Source organism: Aythya ferina (genome assembly GCF_964211825.1).
Source record: "Aythya ferina genome assembly, chromosome: 3".
Classification (NCBI taxonomy): Eukaryota; Metazoa; Chordata; class Aves; order Anseriformes; family Anatidae; genus Aythya; species Aythya ferina.
In genome coordinates this window covers 20,106,800-20,127,914 of record NC_140298.1, presented here as the reverse complement: position 1 = coordinate 20,127,914, position 21,115 = coordinate 20,106,800, and the positions used below count along the sequence as shown (strand labels likewise).

The 21,115-nt window shown below is 38.0% G+C and overlaps 1 protein-coding gene across 30 annotated transcripts in view; it reads left to right on the top strand.

Annotated features, from left to right (window-relative positions):
* Window positions 1-21,115, top strand: part of ESRRG (estrogen related receptor gamma) — a 404,916-nt gene that overhangs the window by 275,894 nt on the left and 107,907 nt on the right. For 22 of the 30 annotated variants that reach the window (XM_084512426.1, XM_084512434.1, XM_084512429.1 and 19 more), the window contains one exon: window positions 13,967-14,083. In XM_084512426.1, coding sequence (XP_084368552.1) covers window positions 13,967-14,083 — 117 coding nt within the window. The remainder of the gene's footprint in view (window positions 1-13,966; window positions 14,084-21,115) is intronic. The other 8 variants (XM_084512445.1, XM_084512446.1, XM_084512440.1 and 5 more) reach the window with 1 other exon arrangement.

Genomic DNA, 21,115 nt, shown 5'->3' with positions numbered 1-21,115 from the left:
TTAAGATCACTATTACATTTATTTTGATTATCATAGAATGATTTGGTTTGGAAGGGACCTTAAAGAGCAGCTAATTCCAACACCCCTGCCATGGGCAGGGACACCTGCCCATAGACCAGGCTGCCCAAAGCCCCATCCAACGTGGCCTTGAACAGTTCCAGGGATGGGGCATCCACAGCTTCTCTGTACAACACGTTCCAGTGCCTCAGCATGCTCTGAGTAGAGAATTTCTTCCTTATATCTGCCAGTTCCCTCAGGACCCACAGACTCATCCCATCATGTCCATGACCTTGTGCACCTTCTGGTTCCTAAGATGGTCTCAAACCTAATCTCCTATGGTGGGTGGCCCTTGATTCTCCCAGTCCCTGCCTTTGCCTTCTGTGGCTTGGGCTATGTGGTTACAGCTCTTGCTGGCAAAGACTGAGGCAAAAAGAATTGAGTACCTCAGCCTTCTCCATATCCTGGATAACCAGGTTTCATGTTTCCTTCTGGAGAGGGCCCACAGTTTCCCTAGTCTTCCTTTTATCACTGACGTGCTTCTAGAAGCATTTCTTGCTGCTCTTGATGTCCCTGGCCAAATTTAATTCTAAAATGGCATTATCTTTCCTAACCTGATCCCTGGTTGCTCAGACAATTTCTCTGTATTCCTCCCAGGCTACCTTTGGGCTTCCTTTTTGTGTTTGAGTTTACACAGGAACTCCTTGTTCAACCATGCAGGCCTCTTAGCATTTTTGTCTCACTTCCTCTTTGTTGGGATGCATCGCTCTGCAGCTCGGAGGAGGTGATCCTTCAATGTTAACCATCTCTCTTGGGCCCCTCTTCCACTTAGGAGTTTGTCCCATGGTACTCTACCAAGGAGATCCTTGAAGAAGCCAAAGTCTGCTCTCAAGTCCAGGGTAGTGAGCTTACTGAGAACCCTCCCTGCTGCCCTCAAGATCCTAAACTTCACCATTTCATGGTCACAGCAGCTAAGGTTGCCCTTGAGCTTCACGTTCCCTACCAGCCCCTCATTGTCAGCGAGAACAAGGTCTAGCATAGCACCTCTCCTCCTGGGCTCCTCTGTCACTTGCAGTTGTCATCAATGCACTCTTGAAACCTCCTGGGTTGCCTGTATCCTACTGCTTTGTCCCTCTACAGATACTGGGTTGGTTGAAGGCCCCCATGAGGGTCAAGGCTTGTAAATGTGAGGCTGATTCTATCTGTCTGTCTGTAGAGGATCTCATCAGCTCATTCTTCCTGGTCAGGTGTCTTGTGATAGACTCTAGCTATATTGTCCTGGTCCCTGCCCTCCCTTTAGTTCTGACCCATACATGCTCTGTCAGCTCCTCATCCATCCCTAGGCAGGGCTCCATGCACACTGACATAGAGGGCAACGCCTCCTCCTTGTTTCCCCTGCCTGTCCTTCCTGAAGAGCCTGTATCCTTCCATTCCAACACTCCAGTCACGGGAGCCATCCCACCACATCTCTGTAATGCCAGTGAGGTCACAACTTTGCAGGTATGCAGACATTTCTTAACTCCTCTTGTTTATTCCCCATGCTACGTACATTTGCGTAGAGGCATTTAAAGTTGGACCCCTGATGAAGATGCCTTACTGGCTGGAGTGGCTGGAATTTCCTTGTGCTGCTCTGCAGGTGCTCTCCTGCTGACCCATGACCTTTCTCCAAGCTCTGGGCATCTATTGCTGACACTGGCATCAAACTGGGAGGAGTGGGGTGAACAGAGATTCTTTTCCCCCAGCAACTTTAAAGTCCACTTGAACAGCTTGGCAAGCCTGTGACCAAAGATGCTTGTTCCCTTCTCTGGCAGGTTTCTCAAAGCAGTCATGGTCTGTCAAAAATAGAAGAACAGTGGAGCCATCCAGTGCACATTGTTCTTTTTTCTGTATGAGTTCCTCATGTATTCTCATAAATGCTGCCAAAAAAAAAGATTATTTTCAAAGGTTTTCATGAATACCTCTTGAGCACACCTTGTGGCGCATACAGATGGTGCTTAGGTTTTGTTCCTAGCTAAATCACAACCATACTTAGATTGTTACAAAAAAGTTTGTTTATGGCAATGCACTAGTAAATTTCAAAAAAGGTACAAAATGTACTGCTGTAGTATTTTGTGCATTTCAGTGTATTAATAAGTGTCCTTTCAGCTATACAATATACTGTGGCCTTAAAAGTTCACCAAATGCCTCTAAGATTGTATTTTAAGGAGAGTAAGTTGGCAGCTTTTGGTCTCTGTCCAGTACTTTGTATTACTAATCTGTTCTTGATACATGTTACAAATATGCCACATATTTTGGCATGAATTAGTATGAATGGGATAAACGGTCATGCAAATTGTTCTAGCTACAGAACCAATGGAGACAAAATAACCTTCTACTTTCATTTAGGTATCATCCTTTCAAGTAAAATTGAAGGTGTTTTATTTAAAGAACATGAGGCCAAGCTTGGCCTGTACAGGAATATAGTGTCACATTAAATTAAATTCCAACTTCAGTGACTAAAATTAGGTTGCTAAGTCCAAATTTAAGCTCCTCAATAAAACCTGCTTGATTTTCATAGGTGTTGAGCACCTGGAATTCTCAGGAAAGCGAAGGCAGTGTGGTGGTATGCTTTTCTTATTAGAAATGAGTTGTACTAAGGAGAGTTATTTTCAGTTCATAATTTCATGTAGCCCCAAATTTGAAACAGTCAGTCCAAGTTTTTTAAATATAGTACTTCTGTATTTCATATAAAATTAATAAAGGAAATTAATGTTTTTATTTAATTTAGCAATTGCTAAGAGTTGTTTTAATTTGTCAATAAAAATATTCATTTTATTCCCCTTAATTAATTGTTGTAAATGTAGAAAATGTTTAATCTTAGGGGATTTGGGCCTTCTATCAGCATGAAATAACCCATTTCGTGATGGCTGTATAGCCACTAAAAAGAAACACTGGAGTTCAGTGCTTGTAATGGGGCTGACTGTTACAGAGTTTGCAATCAGTAAATAAACATAACTTCAGAGATTCCTAGTGGTGTAGGTTCATAAGTAAAATGAATGCATGTGCAGAAACAATATGTTCATTTCAAGTCTGTTTTTGAAAAAGTCAAAAACTAATTTAAAAAAAAAAAGTAGCTGATTTCACTTGACCTTCAAGAACATTTTCAGGAAAACTCCAAAAATGTTCCTAGTGAAACATTTTTTAGCAGACAGTATTTCTGTCTGCTAAACTTCAAGTGGCAACTTCAACTAGAAACTTTGATTTTATAAATGGTATTTAATTGCTGTGTAATAGCTATCCTATAGAACTGAATTAATGCACAATTATTTTAGTCATATTCTGAGCATGAAAAAATGCGACAAAACCTTTAACTGAATGAAGTATTGACTTCTGGCAGTAATAGATAGCTTGCAATTTTACACCACACCGCAGACAGCAAGCTTCTAGGCATGGAAGCACAAGACAGAGACGTCATTCTCCGGATTAGCAACCTGGACTTGGCCACACAGCTCAAGTTAGAACTGGCAGCTGCGCAAAAAGTCTCAGTAGGGCTAGAGCACTAGCTGCATCAGCAGGTGACAGTGTTGTAAAGACCAAAAAAAAAAAAAAAAAAAAAATGCAGTGAGGCAAACACAGGCATTGAATGGAAAAGCAATAATGAAGAAACTAAGAATAGGAACAATGTACCATCGTAATGTCATGGTAGCTTCTTCTGTAATGGTGCTGACTCAGCTGTCACACAGGTTTGAGAGTTTTCAGATACCATCCGAAATAACAGAAGCTGCTTGCTTTGGTGAATCCTACTTACGATGGTGAACCATCGTTTGTGGTAGGTGACGATGTATACAAGAAAAAGCTACTCCTTATGTTTTGAATATTTACCTTTTGAGCTTGCATGAAGAATTCCCCTGAGCCTTGTTTTCTGTAAACGACAGAATTTAGTCTGTGTTCCTGTTCCTAGAGGTCAGTCTCCCCTGCTTTTTCCCTTCCTGGTTCATCTCACATTCTTGTTCTGCTTGTATTTAAAACAGGTTGATATCTGAGTAAGTGCAAACAAGAAAACAGGATAAAAAGAAAAGAGAAATTTATAAATACAGAAGAGTAGAGCAGAGTAAAAAGAGAATCAAATGTTGTAACTATTCTTATGCAAGAATAGCTTATCTTAGCTAAAAGAGTTGCTTATTTGAAATCCTAATGCTTTACTTGTGATGGGTAATTTATTGTAGATTCAGTGAAAAAGAATGTGTTTGATTTACCAAACCTTTTTTGCTTTAGCACAGACTTGTAGAACTGAAGTGCAACTTCTGTTGAGGTCATTGGCAAAACTGCCCTGGCTTCTGGGAGAGCAAGGCTGTGCTGACAAAGTTAGACTGTGAAGCAAATCTGTGTTCACGTCAGGCCTGGTGTCCTTTCCACTAAGTCAATGGGATTCTTTCCATTCTTTCCATTTCAAAGAAGCCTTTTCAGATCTCAGTAGGTGCAAGCCACAGGCAGCTGTTCAGAGAGCCAGCACAGTGTCTGTGCACCACTGACATCTTATGTAAGACTGAAGTGAAGTAGTTGAAGTAGTACATCGTGGGATACCTAGTAGCCCCTTATAAGAAGTGCTTTTCACTCTAGTTTGGACTATACACGTATTTTTAAGGGGTAATGAAGATTCTAAGTACCTTTAGACTAGATAGCAATCTAGTCTAAAAACGTCCATTCCTGGCTGATGCTTTTCTTGTCTTCTCCTTTGTGCCTCTTGCAATGCCTGGTAATTTTTTTCAAAGTAAAAGTAAATGAGCCCTCCCTTGAATTACAAGAGAGGTTTTTTCTATTCTGATTTTTTTTTTTTTTTTAACATAGCACACAAATATGGAAATTTGGTGCTGTGGTAAAGAATGTATCGATTATGATAAAAATTGATAAGAAATCAATAAAAACAAGAAATTACTTTGTTTGTTTGTTGTTGTTTTAAACCAAAAATCCCAGCTGAGTATACAAAGTCATTGTCGTCCTAGGTCATAGCAAAATGTAATGATGCTTTGCCCCCTCTTGTGACATATGGGACTGAGAGAACTGGATGTCCTCTGCTCAGCCTCATACTCAGCTGCAGCTCTGTTTGCTTCTGGGATAATTTACATGATGGCTGATTGCAAATGTCTCTCAGAAACATACACAGCCAAATCTCCCCAAAAGTGGCTTAGCATCAGGGACAGTAGAAAATAGCAAGAACTAAAAATAGTTACAGAGCCATTGATTTTTAGGGTCTCTCCACAGTTTTTGCTGTGTACTGTATTATCTTGAAAACTCCAAGCTTTCATTTAAAAGAAAAAAAAAAAAAAAAGGATTTTCAGTTGTCCTCTGTGCTGAACACAAGAGTCTGCAGCCAGCTGTCTTGCGCTTACTATATATTTTGAAGTGAATATTTAGTGTAAATACGTTTCTCATCATTTTTATTTGCTCAGTTATCATAAAGGCTAGTAAGTACATATTTTGCATTAATAATATGTAATTACTCAGTGCTTTACTTAAATGTTCCTGTAAGTGGATGGAAAGGGTACTTTTGCTTTCAGTATAAGGATGATGGGAGTTAATTTAAAAACAGCTTGCTATTTTGTTTTACTTTAGCCTTTTTCTCTCTAAAATAATAGCCTCCATTGAGACAGCTTTCTTCCAGCTCTTAAGGATTATTGTCTTTGGACTATTCAGTATTATTGTCTTCAAACTAGCATGAAAAGGCAGTGTGAAAAGCCCTTGGTATTGATATATTGCCTTCTTGGTAAGAAGGTGATGTTGCAAAAGTGTCACAGCTTTTTTTTTTTTGTTTGTTTGTTTTTTCCCCCTTGGACAGTGTTTGAATTTATTCCACAAAAGCTAAAATATTTCACTAGTCCTTGTATTTCCAGGGCTTTGGTTCTTTTGTTTATTTTTCAGGGAAAACTGGTTGAACATTATTGAGACAGAAGTCCATTTATACACAGCGTAGGTAAAGCACAGGTGGTAAGAAGCCCTACTACAGTCGTACCCTCAGTCTTATTTTAGAGCTTTATGCCCGAGAGTCAGTGCCTGTTGGTATCTCCTAACACAAACAAGACATGTTCTATCTTGGAAATACTTGTCTTTTGGTCACCTCACCATTATGTGAACTAGATCAAATCTGCCATTTCATTTTATGCTGATTACCTAAAAGTCTTCAGCTCTACAGTTCTGCCATAAGGTAGTTCCTGTGGTCTTCAAAGCCTGCCCATGCTAGGAGCTAGATAAAGCAGTTCCTGTCTAGGAGTGCTTTGTTCACCTTTTTGATTATAAGAGTTGCTTTTAATCTCTTTAGGTTTTTCAACCCTCTTTACAATGTTTACCTGTGTTTATCTGTAAATCTGCAAACACTTTACAGTAAATATGCTAGCAATATGTTAGTTGTTGTTGTTTTTTTTTGTTTGTTTGTTTGTTTTTTAATCAGGAAGTTAGACCTAGCTATGTAAATTCAGATAAACTGACATTTAAAATGAGCAGCATAAAGTTTGATTCAAAGTTGCATATGACCAAAGTGGCTTCCGAAGGTTAATTTACATCTCTCAAAGCTGACTCCTGTAATAATTCTGCACATCATTTTTGTGGAGGAAATGAAAGCAAATTAAGCAAGACTTTATGGCTTTTCAGCATCTTTACTGGTAGCTAAGGTTAGTTTTTATAGAAAGGTAGGGTGGAGGCTTGCATCTGAGTGCAATAGTCTGTGGACCTTGGCTCTGGTGCAAAGATGGCAGCCCTCCAGTGAACCTCACACTAAATGTCACCTGAATCCATCATTACCTGATTAAATCATTTGCCTTCCTTATATAAGTAGAAGTCTGTGCATCAGCATTTCTTTCAAAGAATATTTTAAGCAAGCAGTGATAGATCTTCCCTTTCCCTCTGATTTCTCTGTGCATACGGGCCTAGCAAACTAGCAAACTTGACTAGCAAACTAGCAAACTTGACTAGCAAACTAGCAAGCAAGTACTTCCAACACATCTTTTCATCCTATCGTAATGTCACTGTGTAACTATGGCAGCCAAACAAGATGAGACAATAAAATATAAACACACCGAAACCCGAGAACCGAAGAGACAGAAGTATACAGATGGCCCTATCCTTTTTACTGTCTCTGCTTTCCTTACGGCCTGGTACGTTATATGCTGTATTTAGATTATTAGGGAATAAGAGTGAGGATCCTGATCTGTGCATGGCTATTTCAAATACATCAGAAATCCTCAGAGAGATGTGGTTAATGAATAATAACGGGTATGATGCTATGTATCATTGCCATGAATCTCTATTTGTTACAAACAATCTTCTGAAAGCTTCCAGCCCAAACTATGAGGCTCTGTCTAGGTTGAAACTAAATGCATGTGAGGTCTCAGCTATCAAGCAATTTATTTTAGTACTACTATAGCTTTTTTTTCTCCAAACTGCTGTGGAAGTGCTTTTTAAAAACTAGAGACTGAGATGTTCTCTTTGTTCATAGGCAAACAATGGCAGTTTTCCTTGTTGCCTTGGAAAGTTATACAGAATTGGCCTAGGTATAATATCAGCAGGGACGAAATTCAGGTTGTTCAGTCTTTCTCGGTTGGACAGCTCTTCAGTGGCTCCCAGGTGGCGGGGAATCAGTTCTGGAGAAAGGCAGGTTGGGTGGACAGGTGTTCAGGCTGTGGATTCCTTTTTAAGAGAACCTAAATTCCCTTGACTTCTGTTGAAAATAGTGGTTGATTCCAGTGGGGACCAAAGGTACTTGGAGCTTTACAAATAGCGTTCAGCACCCACCACTATCAGTTGCATAGTGAAAATTATGGTGTTCTTATGATGTTGGACACCTATCTATCTAAAATAAGCATCTGATAAAAAATTATCATGTAGTCAGACCAACTGGCATCACCTTTACATTACTGTTTTAAATCTCCATTCATGTTGTTTTCTAGGAATGAAAGAAAAAGCAATAAAAATGCATTTTAGAAATTCTAAGTAGACTATAATTCAGTAACATAACACAGTGGCTTGTTTTAAACAACTTAATGTAGTGATTTCATCTGAAATGGAGTACTTCTAAGCTGGCTGTATACTTCTGTCAAATACCACCTTGTACTTTAGAGCTATTTAAAAAGTGGCTGCTTTTCCTGAGTTTCTTATTATACCAGAAAAGAAAACACAAGCATCAGAGACATAAGCATAACTCATATGATCCTATCTTTTTTTTTTTTTTTTTTTTTTTTTGAGTTTTTGAATGGAAAGACATTTGGGAATCAAATTTTTAAACGTTTTGTAACTGCATGTGCAATATTGTTCCTGAAGTCATCTGGCTGAAGAATTGTGAATACAATCAACTTCAGGGTTAATCAGCTCCAGATGACATGTAGCAGAATTCATAGGTCTATAATTCATAGAGCTGTCTACAGTATCAGGTGAATCCATTTAAGGATTTGTCGGATAAAACTGAATTTGCTTAGGTTCAAATTCAACCTCATTCCAGCCTGATCCCGTTTCTGAGACCTTAAAAATATGAAAACTGTTACTTGTGGAAGTACTTACTTATGCTTATATTCAGTTGAGTTTTGATGACAAAATAAGGACCACAGTCTAGAAGAACTAAAATTTTGACCTGAGAGAAAATATATTTACTTTCCTAAGTTCAGCTTTGCTCTGACCTATAAACATCAAATACATATTTAAGTCCACCTGTTTTTACTTTGTTCTTAGTTCCAAAGTTAGGCTATTTCTCTTCAGTTCTGTCAGCATCTGCCCTTCCTCAGTTTCTCTGGACATTATCTTTTTCTGTTCTGGTTGGATTACTTATGGCATCACCTAGCACAGTGTTGCTCACTCTGTGTTGGCCTGGATTCTCCTGACTCTCTTACTAAGACCCGTCTTTTATTAATTCCCTGAAGGAGTACTGCCATAATCATGGTTACCTTTCATTTTCCAGAGTTTGCATATATACCAGTTCACAAAAAGTATGTTCCTTTGATTACATGATCCAGGAAAACAGAGCATGACAGTGGTATCCAGGGTGAACTTCACTGCAGAAAGACTTGAATCCAGTGATATAGGAACTTCTGCTAACACTTTATTTTTAAATACAACGCTTTTTAAAGAGATACTAGGTTACAGAGACTCAGAGAGTTTGGGAGGTAAATGGGACACTATTGAATCTAAATAAATACTGAAATACTATTCCATGAGCAGATTATAGCATAGAAATCAGCACATTGAAGGAATAATTAATTGCCCGCCTCCCCCCCCTTTTTTTTTTTCCATTTGGACCTGCATTCTCACACAATAAATATTTCAGTACTGATGTTGTCACCCTTCCTTCTGCTCTTGTGAGGTCTCATGGGTACTCCTTCAAACACATTTTCACCCTTCATCTCAGACTTCCTCATCTCTTTCACTTCTCCAGAGATTTCCTGGGCATATTCCAATAGCTCGTAGCAATCCGTTTGCATCTTTGGTGTTATAATGTCAAATGTCACAGTGTGAAAAGGCAAATAAAGCTTCTACTAAGATTTGCTGTCTGCAGCTTCTATTCTTGTCAATATTTCTGGAAAAGGGACCCTTGTTTCAGCCTGTCCCACAGATGGCAGCCAGTATCTACAGCCAGCTCCTCATTTCAGGTATCTGTGATTGTTGATGACAAGAGCTTTGTCTGAGATGAGATGCCAAGGCATAAGGCACTGTGTTCTCAGTGGCCCCCTCTTGGTTGAACCCGTGTTACTGCGAGGGTCCAAAACTACTTGACCCACGTCACTGTCACTTTTGTGCAAGCAGTGGCCAAAATGGTCCAGAGAATCTTACCTGAGTCCAGTCAATTGCCTGGCTTGTAAAACCATTAAGTATGTCCCTATATAATTACAGTTTTACTATGACCCCACATCTCATTCAAGTAACTTTGGAACATGATCTGTGAAATGAAAAAAAATGGTATGTTGGCCCACTTGTTCTTGAGCTGTGTGTAAAGATCTTACAGTTTGAAGCATCTGAAAGCAGAGAACAGGTTATGCAGTGAAAGTTTTAGCAGTTCACTTGCTGTTTTAAGATCAAATGGCATTATTTTTAGTAAGTTGGTTCCATTTGATAGGCCTGAAGTGTTAGAAAAATTTTCACATCTTGTGGCCGAGATAGTAACATTTAATAAATTCAGAGAATAAAACAAATGTTTTAAAATAAATATTCCTCAAGGCATAGCGGGAGAAAAGGGTCTCGGGCATAAATCCCATTGTATTATTATAGCAAAGTGCAATGTGTTTGGGGAGTGAAGATTTGACATATATTTTTATTTTCAAACGTCATGCTAATTTACATTACTCAGCCCCATAACTGCCAAACTGTAGAAGTCCATTACGTTACTGAAAGGAATATACAAATTATCCTCTGGCACTTCAGGCAGGAGTTTTACATATCCACTGTTATTCTATCAGCCAGCAAGCTGCAAGATTCTATTAAGGAGTAAGTGAGAAAATTATATTGCCTGCAAACTAATTGTACAAAAGACTCTGAAATAAGTAATCAGCGCCCAGTCCTTTCTGAAAACCAGCCAGGAGATATTATAAATTGCTCTATTGCTCTTGTCAGCCCAGTTTAAGGATTCAGAGCTGCCATGTTGATCCTGTTCATCATATAATACGGCTACCTCTCCAGCTGTTGACAGGACTGGGCAAACTCAAGTTAGATTCTTGCTAGCTGCTCAGTTTCAGCCTCTAGCACCATGCAAAAGCAAGTAAATGGCAGAATTTCCTTCTCAATCATTCTCATTGAAATACAGTGCAGATCTGAGATTATTATCTGTGGGTAATGTAATTGTGAGATAGTACAGATTACTAAACACTTAACTTGTTTATTTTTGATATATGGAAGTAAATAAACTGTGAGAGCTCTGAAGACTTGCAACACAGTAATTTTTTTAATCAAAAATAATTAATATTTAGAACATTAGGTAGAACATATTTCTAGTATTGTATATACTCATGTACCTATCAATTACAAATTTTCTTTCTTTTTTTCTTTTTTTAAGGAAAGCTTACTGACTAAAAGTAGGGAGAAGTCTATCCATGCAAATATTTGATAAGATATTGCATTCATATCTGAAGCGATGACAAACTTCTCGTTTCCTTGAACTGTTATTGCACTCTAGCCATATTTTAAAATAATGAAACACTTCAGGAGAATCAAGTGTGGCCACTGATCTTTGTTGAAGCAATATCCAGTTACTGTAATTCCACTGCATTCATTGGAGGAGCTTTTTCCAACTTCTTCCAAGTTTTTTTTTCCAAAATGCTGTTTTCTAGCATCAAAAATTAGGACCTAACATCTGCTGTATAATATAATTCGTTAAAGTAAAGCAGCCTGAATTGATAAGAAGAGATTTGATGTCTAAGCTACGTTTCTGGAATTGAAGTGATGAGAATAATAGCTCATTTTAAAGTTCCTTAGGTGACAGGCATTTGGAGAAAATCCATTATGTTGTCTGCCCATAATGTGCACCGTACTATAGACCATTGCCATGGTTCACAGGGTTTTGAACAAAGCTGAAATTTCAGGATATGGATTGGAAGAGTTTGCTTAGGGAAATAAGCAACCCTGCTTTCATTTTTTTTTTGTTTTGTTTTGTTTTCAAAACTGCTTTTTGGTGGCATCTGTATCTTCGTCACCTGTGCCTTTGCACAAAGGCTTTGTCAATAGTGCAAGTGCTCTTCTTGCTTCAGTACAAAGCTTTGCTACTTGATGTGCTGTGTCATAATCTTAATCTTAGTTATGATCAACGTAATTTTTGACTTTGTGCAAAGATCGTCTTTGATCTAGTGCAAAACACTTAAGATTTCCTGTTTCTTTTTTCTTTTCTTTTCTTTTTTTTTTTTTTTTTTTAAATTGAGGGTGGTAATACATACGTTACTACAACACGATGAAGTTAATTAGGCAAAATCTGTGATAGCCTTTGAAGGTCTTCCTGCATAGTGGTTCTGCTTTACTGAAAATACCTCACTCGAGTGTGAGAAGATAATGTATTTTTTTAAGCTTGCCCTTTACATCCCTTCCTGCACATCTTTCTAGAAGTATTATGTTCGAACTTTGCTAATGCATTTCAGGAGGAAGGTCTGCAGGAAAAGTCCAGCCAAATTTCCTACCCAGCATATCCTTAGTTTCTTAAATGACTTCCTTCTCAGGAGCTAAGGAAGGAGAAGGCGGCTAAACTGAAGTTTAAGTTTTGTCAGTGAGAGCTGTTTGTATTTAGCCATGCCAAGACCCATTTTATTTGCCAGCATTGTTACTTCAAACTGTAGCAGAGTTTAGGAGGAATAATACCTGCAAATGCCTGAGATGATTGTGCAAAGTATGTTGGTTTTATTAGCAGAACTTACACTGTACTGTGCAGACGTCCTTTATCATAAATACTTAACCCATTTTCAATAGATGTAAGTGGTTTAAGTATTACTTCCTGTTGAATTAGCAGTTGCTGAGCATTTGAGTCTTTGTGCAATCCTGCAATCCACTAATGTGATATTTAATGAGGAGACATCAGTCTGGAGAAAGGTAGTCAATATAAATCAGTGTTTACAAAGTGTGATTAACTCTGAAATATTTCATCAATGCTGTGGTCCCAGGCAGGCTCTATGCTAATTATTAGAACCTGCGCATGTTTCAGGGGACTTTGACGGACCCCGAGTGCAGCAAACATGGAGCAGCAAAATTGCAATTATGCTTGGACTGTCTCTGATGACAATTTATGCATTTGGTGTGATGACCTGCTGCTTCCCAAGAGGGCAATAAACAGAATGCATTTTCATTAAGATACTAATGCACTTAATCACAGGGGGAAAGGGTTAGAAAGTAAAGAAATACCTTTAAAGCAAGATGTGACAGGCTGATGGTGAAGATACTGTATTTGAAAGTCAGTTTCCTGATAAAACTTCTGACTGCTGCAAAGTCTGTCATACTGAATGTAGTCATGGGCAATAGGATGCATGGCTAGGCAGATGAATAAGCTGAGCTAAGCTTTCTAGCTTTCTATGAAAAGTGCAGTGGTACCAGGACAAAAGAGAACAAATATTCTCTCATGTGGACTTGGATTCCCAAAGATGTGTTTTGAAAAAATGTGAAGAAAATGACTCATACATGTTTTTTGCATTCATTTTCAGGCTTTTCTTCTATTTTTGAGAATAAATAATATGTTTGAAACAGTAATAAAAAATTGAAACGGTGCTTTGCCACGGAGGGCTCACGTTTAAGGATGTGGCTTGTTCTAGGCCTTAAGGAGGGTTGGAAGAGACAGAGGCAAGCATCGCCCCCAGTTTTCGTTGTTCTGACAACTTCCAAAGGATGATTCTGTTTCTGATGCCTGTCAGTACAAGAACTCTGTATGAAGAGCAGAGAGAGGGGAGATGCCCTGGCAACGAGGTCTGACCAAGCAGTTGTAGGATGCGCTAGGTGCAGTGATATCAGTGTAGCTGAGTACTGTCTGATACACTGTGTCTGCTCTTCTGAAGGGAGAAGTTCTGTAGAACCTCTTCCAGCAGATTGTGCAATAAAGCACAAAAGTCACTTTCTCTTATTGTGTCCAAAGAAAGGCTAATGAAAGTGGTGAACAACAGGAAACAGAGTGCTCAGGTTAGGAGCCCAGGTGTGTGCAGCTCTTCACATCCTACCAGCAGGAATAACAAATGCGAAGGATTTTGCTTGAGACCATGTGTTCATGTACGGACCCAGATGCAGACTCTCATCAATTATGGTGGTATTTTTGGTTGTTTGGTTGTTTGTTTTACATATAGCTGTCTAAATTAAAAATACATATATCAAAAATATTGTCATTTAATTTGGCTTTTTATTTTTACTTCAAAGGTGCTTCCTTTTTAAAGAATTGTTTATTCTTCATATATTCCAAAATTAAGCACAATGGTAATTGCATGAGTACTTGTATATCCAGTTTATCGGTTATTTAGTGGTTCTGAATACCTCTTTTTTCCTGTGTTTTCTATTACAGGTAACATAGAATACAGCTGCCCAGCAACAAATGAATGTGAAATCACAAAGCGCAGACGCAAGTCCTGCCAAGCCTGCCGCTTCATGAAGTGTCTAAAAGTTGGCATGCTGAAAGAAGGTAAGACTGATCAAGTCAATACGTAACTCTGCAAATGCGTGCAACAATTGTAGGGCAATCAGGAAAGAAGAGAGATAGGTGAGTGTTCTGATCGGTTATTGTAAAGGCAATTTTCGTGTATACTTGCTCTTCCTGACAGATGTAAATGACAGCTAAGGAATCAAGGTTTATCTATGTGTAGTACATCTTCTCTGGAACATTTTGTCTTAGTTGGAGTACAGCAAAATGTGCCCCCATATTCACTCTCTTTCAGTAGACAACTAATAGAATAGTCATCAGAAAATATCCTGTCATTTTCTTTCACACTTTTACATCATGAATTTTCAAAAATTCCTTTCCTCCATTCTTTATCTACTGTTAGTCTCTCCCAGTTCGACCAGAACTGCACATTGTGCCCTCTTTTTCTTGTTTTTGCTCATTCTTCATGCCATTAGGACAGGCAAAAGGGTTACTTCTGAATTAAACATAAATCTTCAGTATTACTACTGAAGTTGCTGTAACTAGGCAAATACTGGCATACAGAAGGGGAATCTACCCCTCTTATTTCTAAGCATGTGAGAACCTCTGCCTGTCACTGTAAGTATATGTTGGGTGTTTTGATTCATCAGTTACAATTTGAAGTTACTGAAAAATAGATAAACATAAGAGAATGTTTCCAAGGAACAGTGCTTTCTCACCTGGAATGTGATTCATCTGCCTTAGAAAAAGACATAATTCCTCGATTCTTGGTTGCCTGACATGCACTTCTATTGCTGCTAAAGCATGTGCACTACTATGTGCACTTCATACACTTCTATGTGCATGTATTGCATAGTTTATTATTGTAGTGCACTGTAACCACCAAGAAAGAATAACAGAATATGCCATGGACTTCTGAGCAAGATAACCTTTTAAAATAAAATCAATGTAATGCTTTCTAAATATTATCTCCAGTGGAGAGTACTTTGTGTTAAGCAACCACTTTAAAATAGTCCCATACAATCTTGTTTTGATGGTACTTAAAAAGTCAGCTTTAATAAATGGCTAATTTTTGCAAATTGCTTGATGGTAATTTAAAACAGGTTTAGGTATACAGCTATCAGGGTAAAATCCAAGAACAACGTAGACCAGTGGAGAGATGATGGGCAAATTAGGCCTATCACGGACCTACAGACATATTCTTATTGGATTATACTTACTAAGAATAAACCTTGTTCTGTACAACTGCTTTGGCAGACGCTATGATCCTGTGAGCCAAATCCTGCTGTCCTTAGTCTTACTTGAGCAAAACTCCTGTCAGATTCAGTGGGGATTTTGACTTAGTAAGAACGGCAGGATTTGACCCTCTCTTCCAGTGGTATTGGGCAGGTTCCTTAATTGCCAAAAATCCTTATGTCATTGACCACTCGAAGCAGTTCTTTAAAGCTGTAATGCTTAGATAAACTGTAGAATGAAAGGAATGTCTGAGCATGGCATCTTTGAAAGGGACTGTGCTTCTTAACATCTTTTTTGATAAGTTAAGTATCCCATATCAATAGTAAGCTATCATACAGATACGTTGAACAACCTGTTTGGAGATGGAACAGTGCTACCAAGAGTCCATTCGGGTGAATTGGTTTAGACCACGTTTAAATTTTGGAGACAGAGTTGCATGTCCCTTAACACATGTATTTGCAAATCTAGTTTGTGTGCAGCTTCTGGGACTGCGTGAGGAAATTAAGTGGCTCTTCTACAAATGAGTAATTATCTCAGTTATCAAAGTTGTGCACAGAATTACTACATTTCTGCACATAATTTTGGTAACTGAAGTAATTTAGACAATTCAGAATCATGTGAGTCAGATTTTTTGCACAAATGATCATTGTCTGTGGATGCAACTCAGCCTCAGTAGTTTACTTTGTCAGAATTACATAAATTGTGTACCCTAACAGTACATCCCTTTATTTGAAAGTTCTGCAATGACAAAATAATTCCTTTGCAGGGAAGGTTCCTTTGTTAGCTCACCTCCTTAGCAAATTGTAGTTCTTCCACTCTTACTGTGTGAGTCTTTCCGTCAAAACACACTGCAATTTCTACTTACTTTTAATCACCGAGTCTGTTTATTTAGAAGAGAGCTAGCTTGTCATTCTTTCATATAATGCTTACCTGCAACCTAACAGGACAACTTGAAAGAGCCTGTAAGGGCGATTTGTTTTCCAGTCCATTTTAGTGGCTACTTTTACTTCTGAAACAATGCTGATTCATACTACAATTTATAGCTGTGTTTGGAATAGAGGTTTCTTCATTTGCTTTAGTCGGAAGGTATTTGTGGAGACAGTTGTTTGTTATTGTTGTTTAATGTATGGGAATGACTGGAGATGAGTTTTTGGCTTTGACTTTGACAGCATCCTTTATGCACAGAATGTAAAGAAAGATAATATACTTCTTTCTTTCCATGTGTAAAGTGGTGTAAATGTATTGATTAGCATGGACTTTCAGTAGGCATTATCTCAGCTCAGAGCATCTTAAATGTTTCTTTATGTATAGACAAGGGTTTCAGTCCCATGCAGCATGTCAGAGATCATGCGGCAGTAAATCTATTCAAATGTAAACCTGTTCAATTCAATTACCAGTTTATAATAAAATTTGCTGCTACAGCCTCCACGTTTGTCACAGCAGTCTCTACATGCTGATGGCACAGCATGCCTGGAAATTGACAGCCTAAATCTATTTAAAAAAAAATTTAGTTGCAGACCTGAAATAAAATCAAGTTTAAGCATCTTTGAGAAGAACATCATATTCCTTACAAGAACTTCTGCACATCTGCCAATATGCGTCTTTTCCAGAAATCTGTTGTTATCCTGTTGATGGGGAGTTTTCTTCTAGAAATTTTCCTTAACAAACATCTTTTAATAAAGTCATAAGTGAAACAATTAGCAGACATTTTGCCTCCCTCCCTTCATGTCTGGAAAGACTTTATTACATTGTCATTTTGTGAATTGTTATATGAAATTCATTTCAGTACCTGGAAAAAGATCCTAAGTTTTATTTCAACTTTTAGGGTAAGGTCTGAAGGCCGACTGGTCTAAAGACCAGACTTATAACAAATATACCCATAGTTGCTTTATCTTATGGCACTTGCATGTTAAATCATTTACTGGGGGAAGATACTAGCAGTTTTCATCTAGCATCCAGTCTTTCTGTGAGAGACCTAGCGTCAGAATTTTGAGGCCATGTCTTGAGGGTCACACGTTGGGAGGGAACTGAATTTTCCTTCATGTATGATAAAGGGTGGAGCAGGGAATTTCTGCTTTTATTGTCAAGGATGTTGATGGGTCATAGCCAATAACATGTAGATCAAGGTTCTTAATTATTTAGGTTCTTAATAATTTAGAAGCATCAACAAGTCTTAACAATTGAGGCCAGAAGCTAGAGAAGGAGGGATAAAGCAATGTAATAACTGGGGTGGCATTGAAACTATGGCTTCTGTCTGCATCTCCTGTGGAGTGGTACAAGAACATTTCTACAGGCTGATTCAGAGGAACATTTCGTTTTGTTATAGCCCACGGGCTGTTACTTGAAAACATAAGTCTAAGTGGATGGAGGTTTTTGAGTATGTGTTATGCTTCATACTGAAGCATTCAGTAGATGATAATGAGTTTTTAAGCATGACAAATATAAGTGTGTCATGGTTTCATTTACATTCCTAGGTAATGGTTATTGTTATATTAATGTACAGTGGAGTACACTTTACTCAACTAGGATATTTTGCACTTTTCCATTTTTAATTTTATTCCAGTATTATGAAAAATCAGATTTTCAAGGATCACAGTTGGTGCTTTGGAAATAATCGTTTCTTTGACTGCTTATGTTTTGATGGATTGTCTCAGATTCACAAGAACAGATGAAACAACATAAAAGTTCTTCTGTAGTCGAGGGAAGAACACTTGAAATGTATCCCTAGTGGATTCGTGGATTCTCTAAATAATATAGTAATTGCTATAAGGTGAAAAACCCACAATTTCCTTTTTTTTTTTTTTTTTTTTTTTATGAGTGCTTTAAAACATTCTCTGGTTTTCATTTCTGCTGTTTTATAATCAGTCTTTTAAGTTTGGCCTTTCAAACACTTCAGAAGCCAGTGATTACTTTGGTTCAGGTGGTAGAATTAAATCTAAGTTCATGTGCAGGATTGGGTGTTACAGCAATTTTACCTTTTTATAGAGCTAGTTGGATTCAGAAAGCGGGGTTGTGATTTTGTTTTCCTTTCTAAGACACGAAATTGGATGTAAAACTGTGCAAGTTCATGTGGGAAATCATGGGTAGATGTCTGACCTTTTTTTCTTTTTTTTTTTGCTAGTAGGTCTTGTTGAATTCTACTTCCAGTCACCCATTAGTTCTTTATGCCTTTTAATATTGGACTGGCTTACTATTAAGTACCTGTGATGGAAGATGCTATTACAAATTTATCATGGAACTTAGAATAACAATCCATACAAAATAATTCCACTGGAGTAATTATTCCAAAATAAAATTACTCTTTGTTTCAGATACAGTGTTCATACAACTGTTTTCTCAAGAGATTATTCCTTATGTTTTAGTTTTCTCCATGTAGGCAAAGCCACAGCCTCAGTTTTATCCATCACTATGCCATAGAAAGGTTCAGAATTACAGTTAAGAGAGGTATTGAGTAGCAATAACATTTTTTAAGATTACCTGAAAAATTGTGTCCTGTCTTAGCCCTTACTAGACAGTGCTCGTTCATACTTCTTACACAACTGTTGACACCAAAACACCTACTATATCTCCAATACATTCCTATTTTTCTTTAAGGATAGATGGCCTTGAGAAATTGCCATCAGCACCCAGCTAGAATAACCATGGTGACAAAATTCAAGCTTAACTAGTCCAGCTATTAAAAATGGGAGGCCACATCCTCACTTAGTATAAATGGAAGCTGGTGGAGCTACATTAGATGGCTTCTCATATCACAGGTTTAGCAATCTATGTTGTGGGAAATCGGCAATATACCTTTTCTTGTTGATGCATCGTTGCTGTTGGTAGTATGTTAGCAGTCAGGCAGCCTCCAAAAACGAATAGAAAATCTCTAAGCTTGTCATCTGGCAATGGTGACTTCGTGTAGCCCTTCCCAGAAGAATCCTCTTTCCAACGTTGTAGTATGGTTTGGATATTATGCTCACATTCCTTCAATGTTTCTCATACAGTAGTTTGCTTGAGTTTTTTTGAACAGTTTTATACAGTCTTTCAAAGTACACTTCAGCATCCCTAGGGTAATGTTAAGGCAATAGTCAGAATCTGCCTTTTCTGTAAAGAAATTCTGTATTTTGAGTTTTCACTTCAGCATTGACCTGAAAAAAAAGCAATTACTGACAGTTTTTAAAATGCTTGAGCCTTTTAGATGGACACAGTACTGTAATGAACCAGAAGAATATTATGTATTAGTTAAACGTTTTTTTAGTATATGTTAAATTTTGCAGCCAGTAAAATAGGGGTGCTCTATAACGTATTTTTGCTTTGAACTTTAAGAGGTTTCATTAAGTCAAGTACAATAATATATTTTTAGAGAGGCATATGTATTTTCAAGCGTAAATTATTATTATGCAAAGATTGCTGTGTGAATGTCTTTTGCTTGTGTTAGGCAGCAGATCAGATTAAATTATCATATTGATCTTTTCTGGTTTTGACAATCTATGAAAATGAATCTGATACAGCAGGGAGAATAGACAGTTTGAGTTTACCCTTATGTGAAGAGATGCATGATACGCAGAGGAACAGATTAATGGATTCTCTCTGAAAATAATAAATAAAACTAAGCAATCCTCTTTATAACTAGAAATGTGTTATGACCTATGTTTTGAGGCTAGCAAAAAAAAGCCTGCTTAATAGGATTCCTGCTAACAACGTCTCTTTTGAAAAGACCTGTACATAAGACATTGCCAAGGTAAATTTCTCTCAAAGTCTAATACCATTAGTCTGCGAAGAAGAAAGCAAAAATTATTGTGGAGGAAGTTTAAGTTCCTGCTGCCTTCAGAAATTAGAACAAAGGGAAGGAGAAAGCATTAATGGTATTCAAAGAAAATATTTCTGTACAGGATGACAGTTAATAGAACTGCATTGACCTCAGTGATATTTCTTATGCTCTCTATTGTAATATTACACTTAAGGAGCTCCTTCATTAATACAGGATATTAAACAAAGCTCCCGTGTTATCACATCAAGAGATAACGGAGTGTGCCTTCTGTTAAAGTCTCTTTTGAGTATCAAGGCTTTTCTGTGTTTCAGTGTGCTACGAGGGAGTTTGGTTTCTACTACAGGTATTTTTGGAAGCATTTTTTTACTCTTCTTTTACTTCTTTTCCCCCTTCCTTTTGCTCTTTCTTCCCCTTTCCATTCCCCTCTACCCCTCTTTTTCTTACTTCCCCACTTTTCCCCTTTTTTCACTCCCTCTTTTCTTTGCCTCTTCTCCCTTTCTTTCCTTTTCTTGCTTTCATGCAACCTGTGCTTGGTTTAATATATACTAGGACCTGTTAAATCTCCTTGGAAACAATAGAAACTAATCTCTAAGTGTTGTTGGTGTTCATAAGTAGGCCTCTTTCCCCCTAACCAAAATGTGGCCTGATAGCCCAGCTCAGACATTAGAACTGACAGCCCAATTTGTCTGCCCTAAAACATGGCTCATGACTAGCCACTCTCTGTAACTGATGAGGATGGACAAACGATTCAACTGCAGGTTAGTGTTTATCGTGAGCTCAAGCAACTAGCATTTCTATTCATCCATGAAAAAATTACTCAAGGCAAAGCAAATATTGGAGGTGGGGATGTTCTTTCTGGGGGGTAGAAATCACGCCGAAGTACCTACAGGTAGGAGCAGCTGTCAGCCCCCTGAGAACTTCTCACAGCGCTTGTGTTGCAGTGTTGTGCCAGTCTGCCTTGTGGTCTGACTCTGAGCATTTTTGGTCCCCCTAATTTCTCCAGAATGAAACAGAGGAATCCCAGCAGTTCACTGGACACAGGCTTTACAGTCAAATTTCTCTCTTACTGGATACAGTTTTGGTTT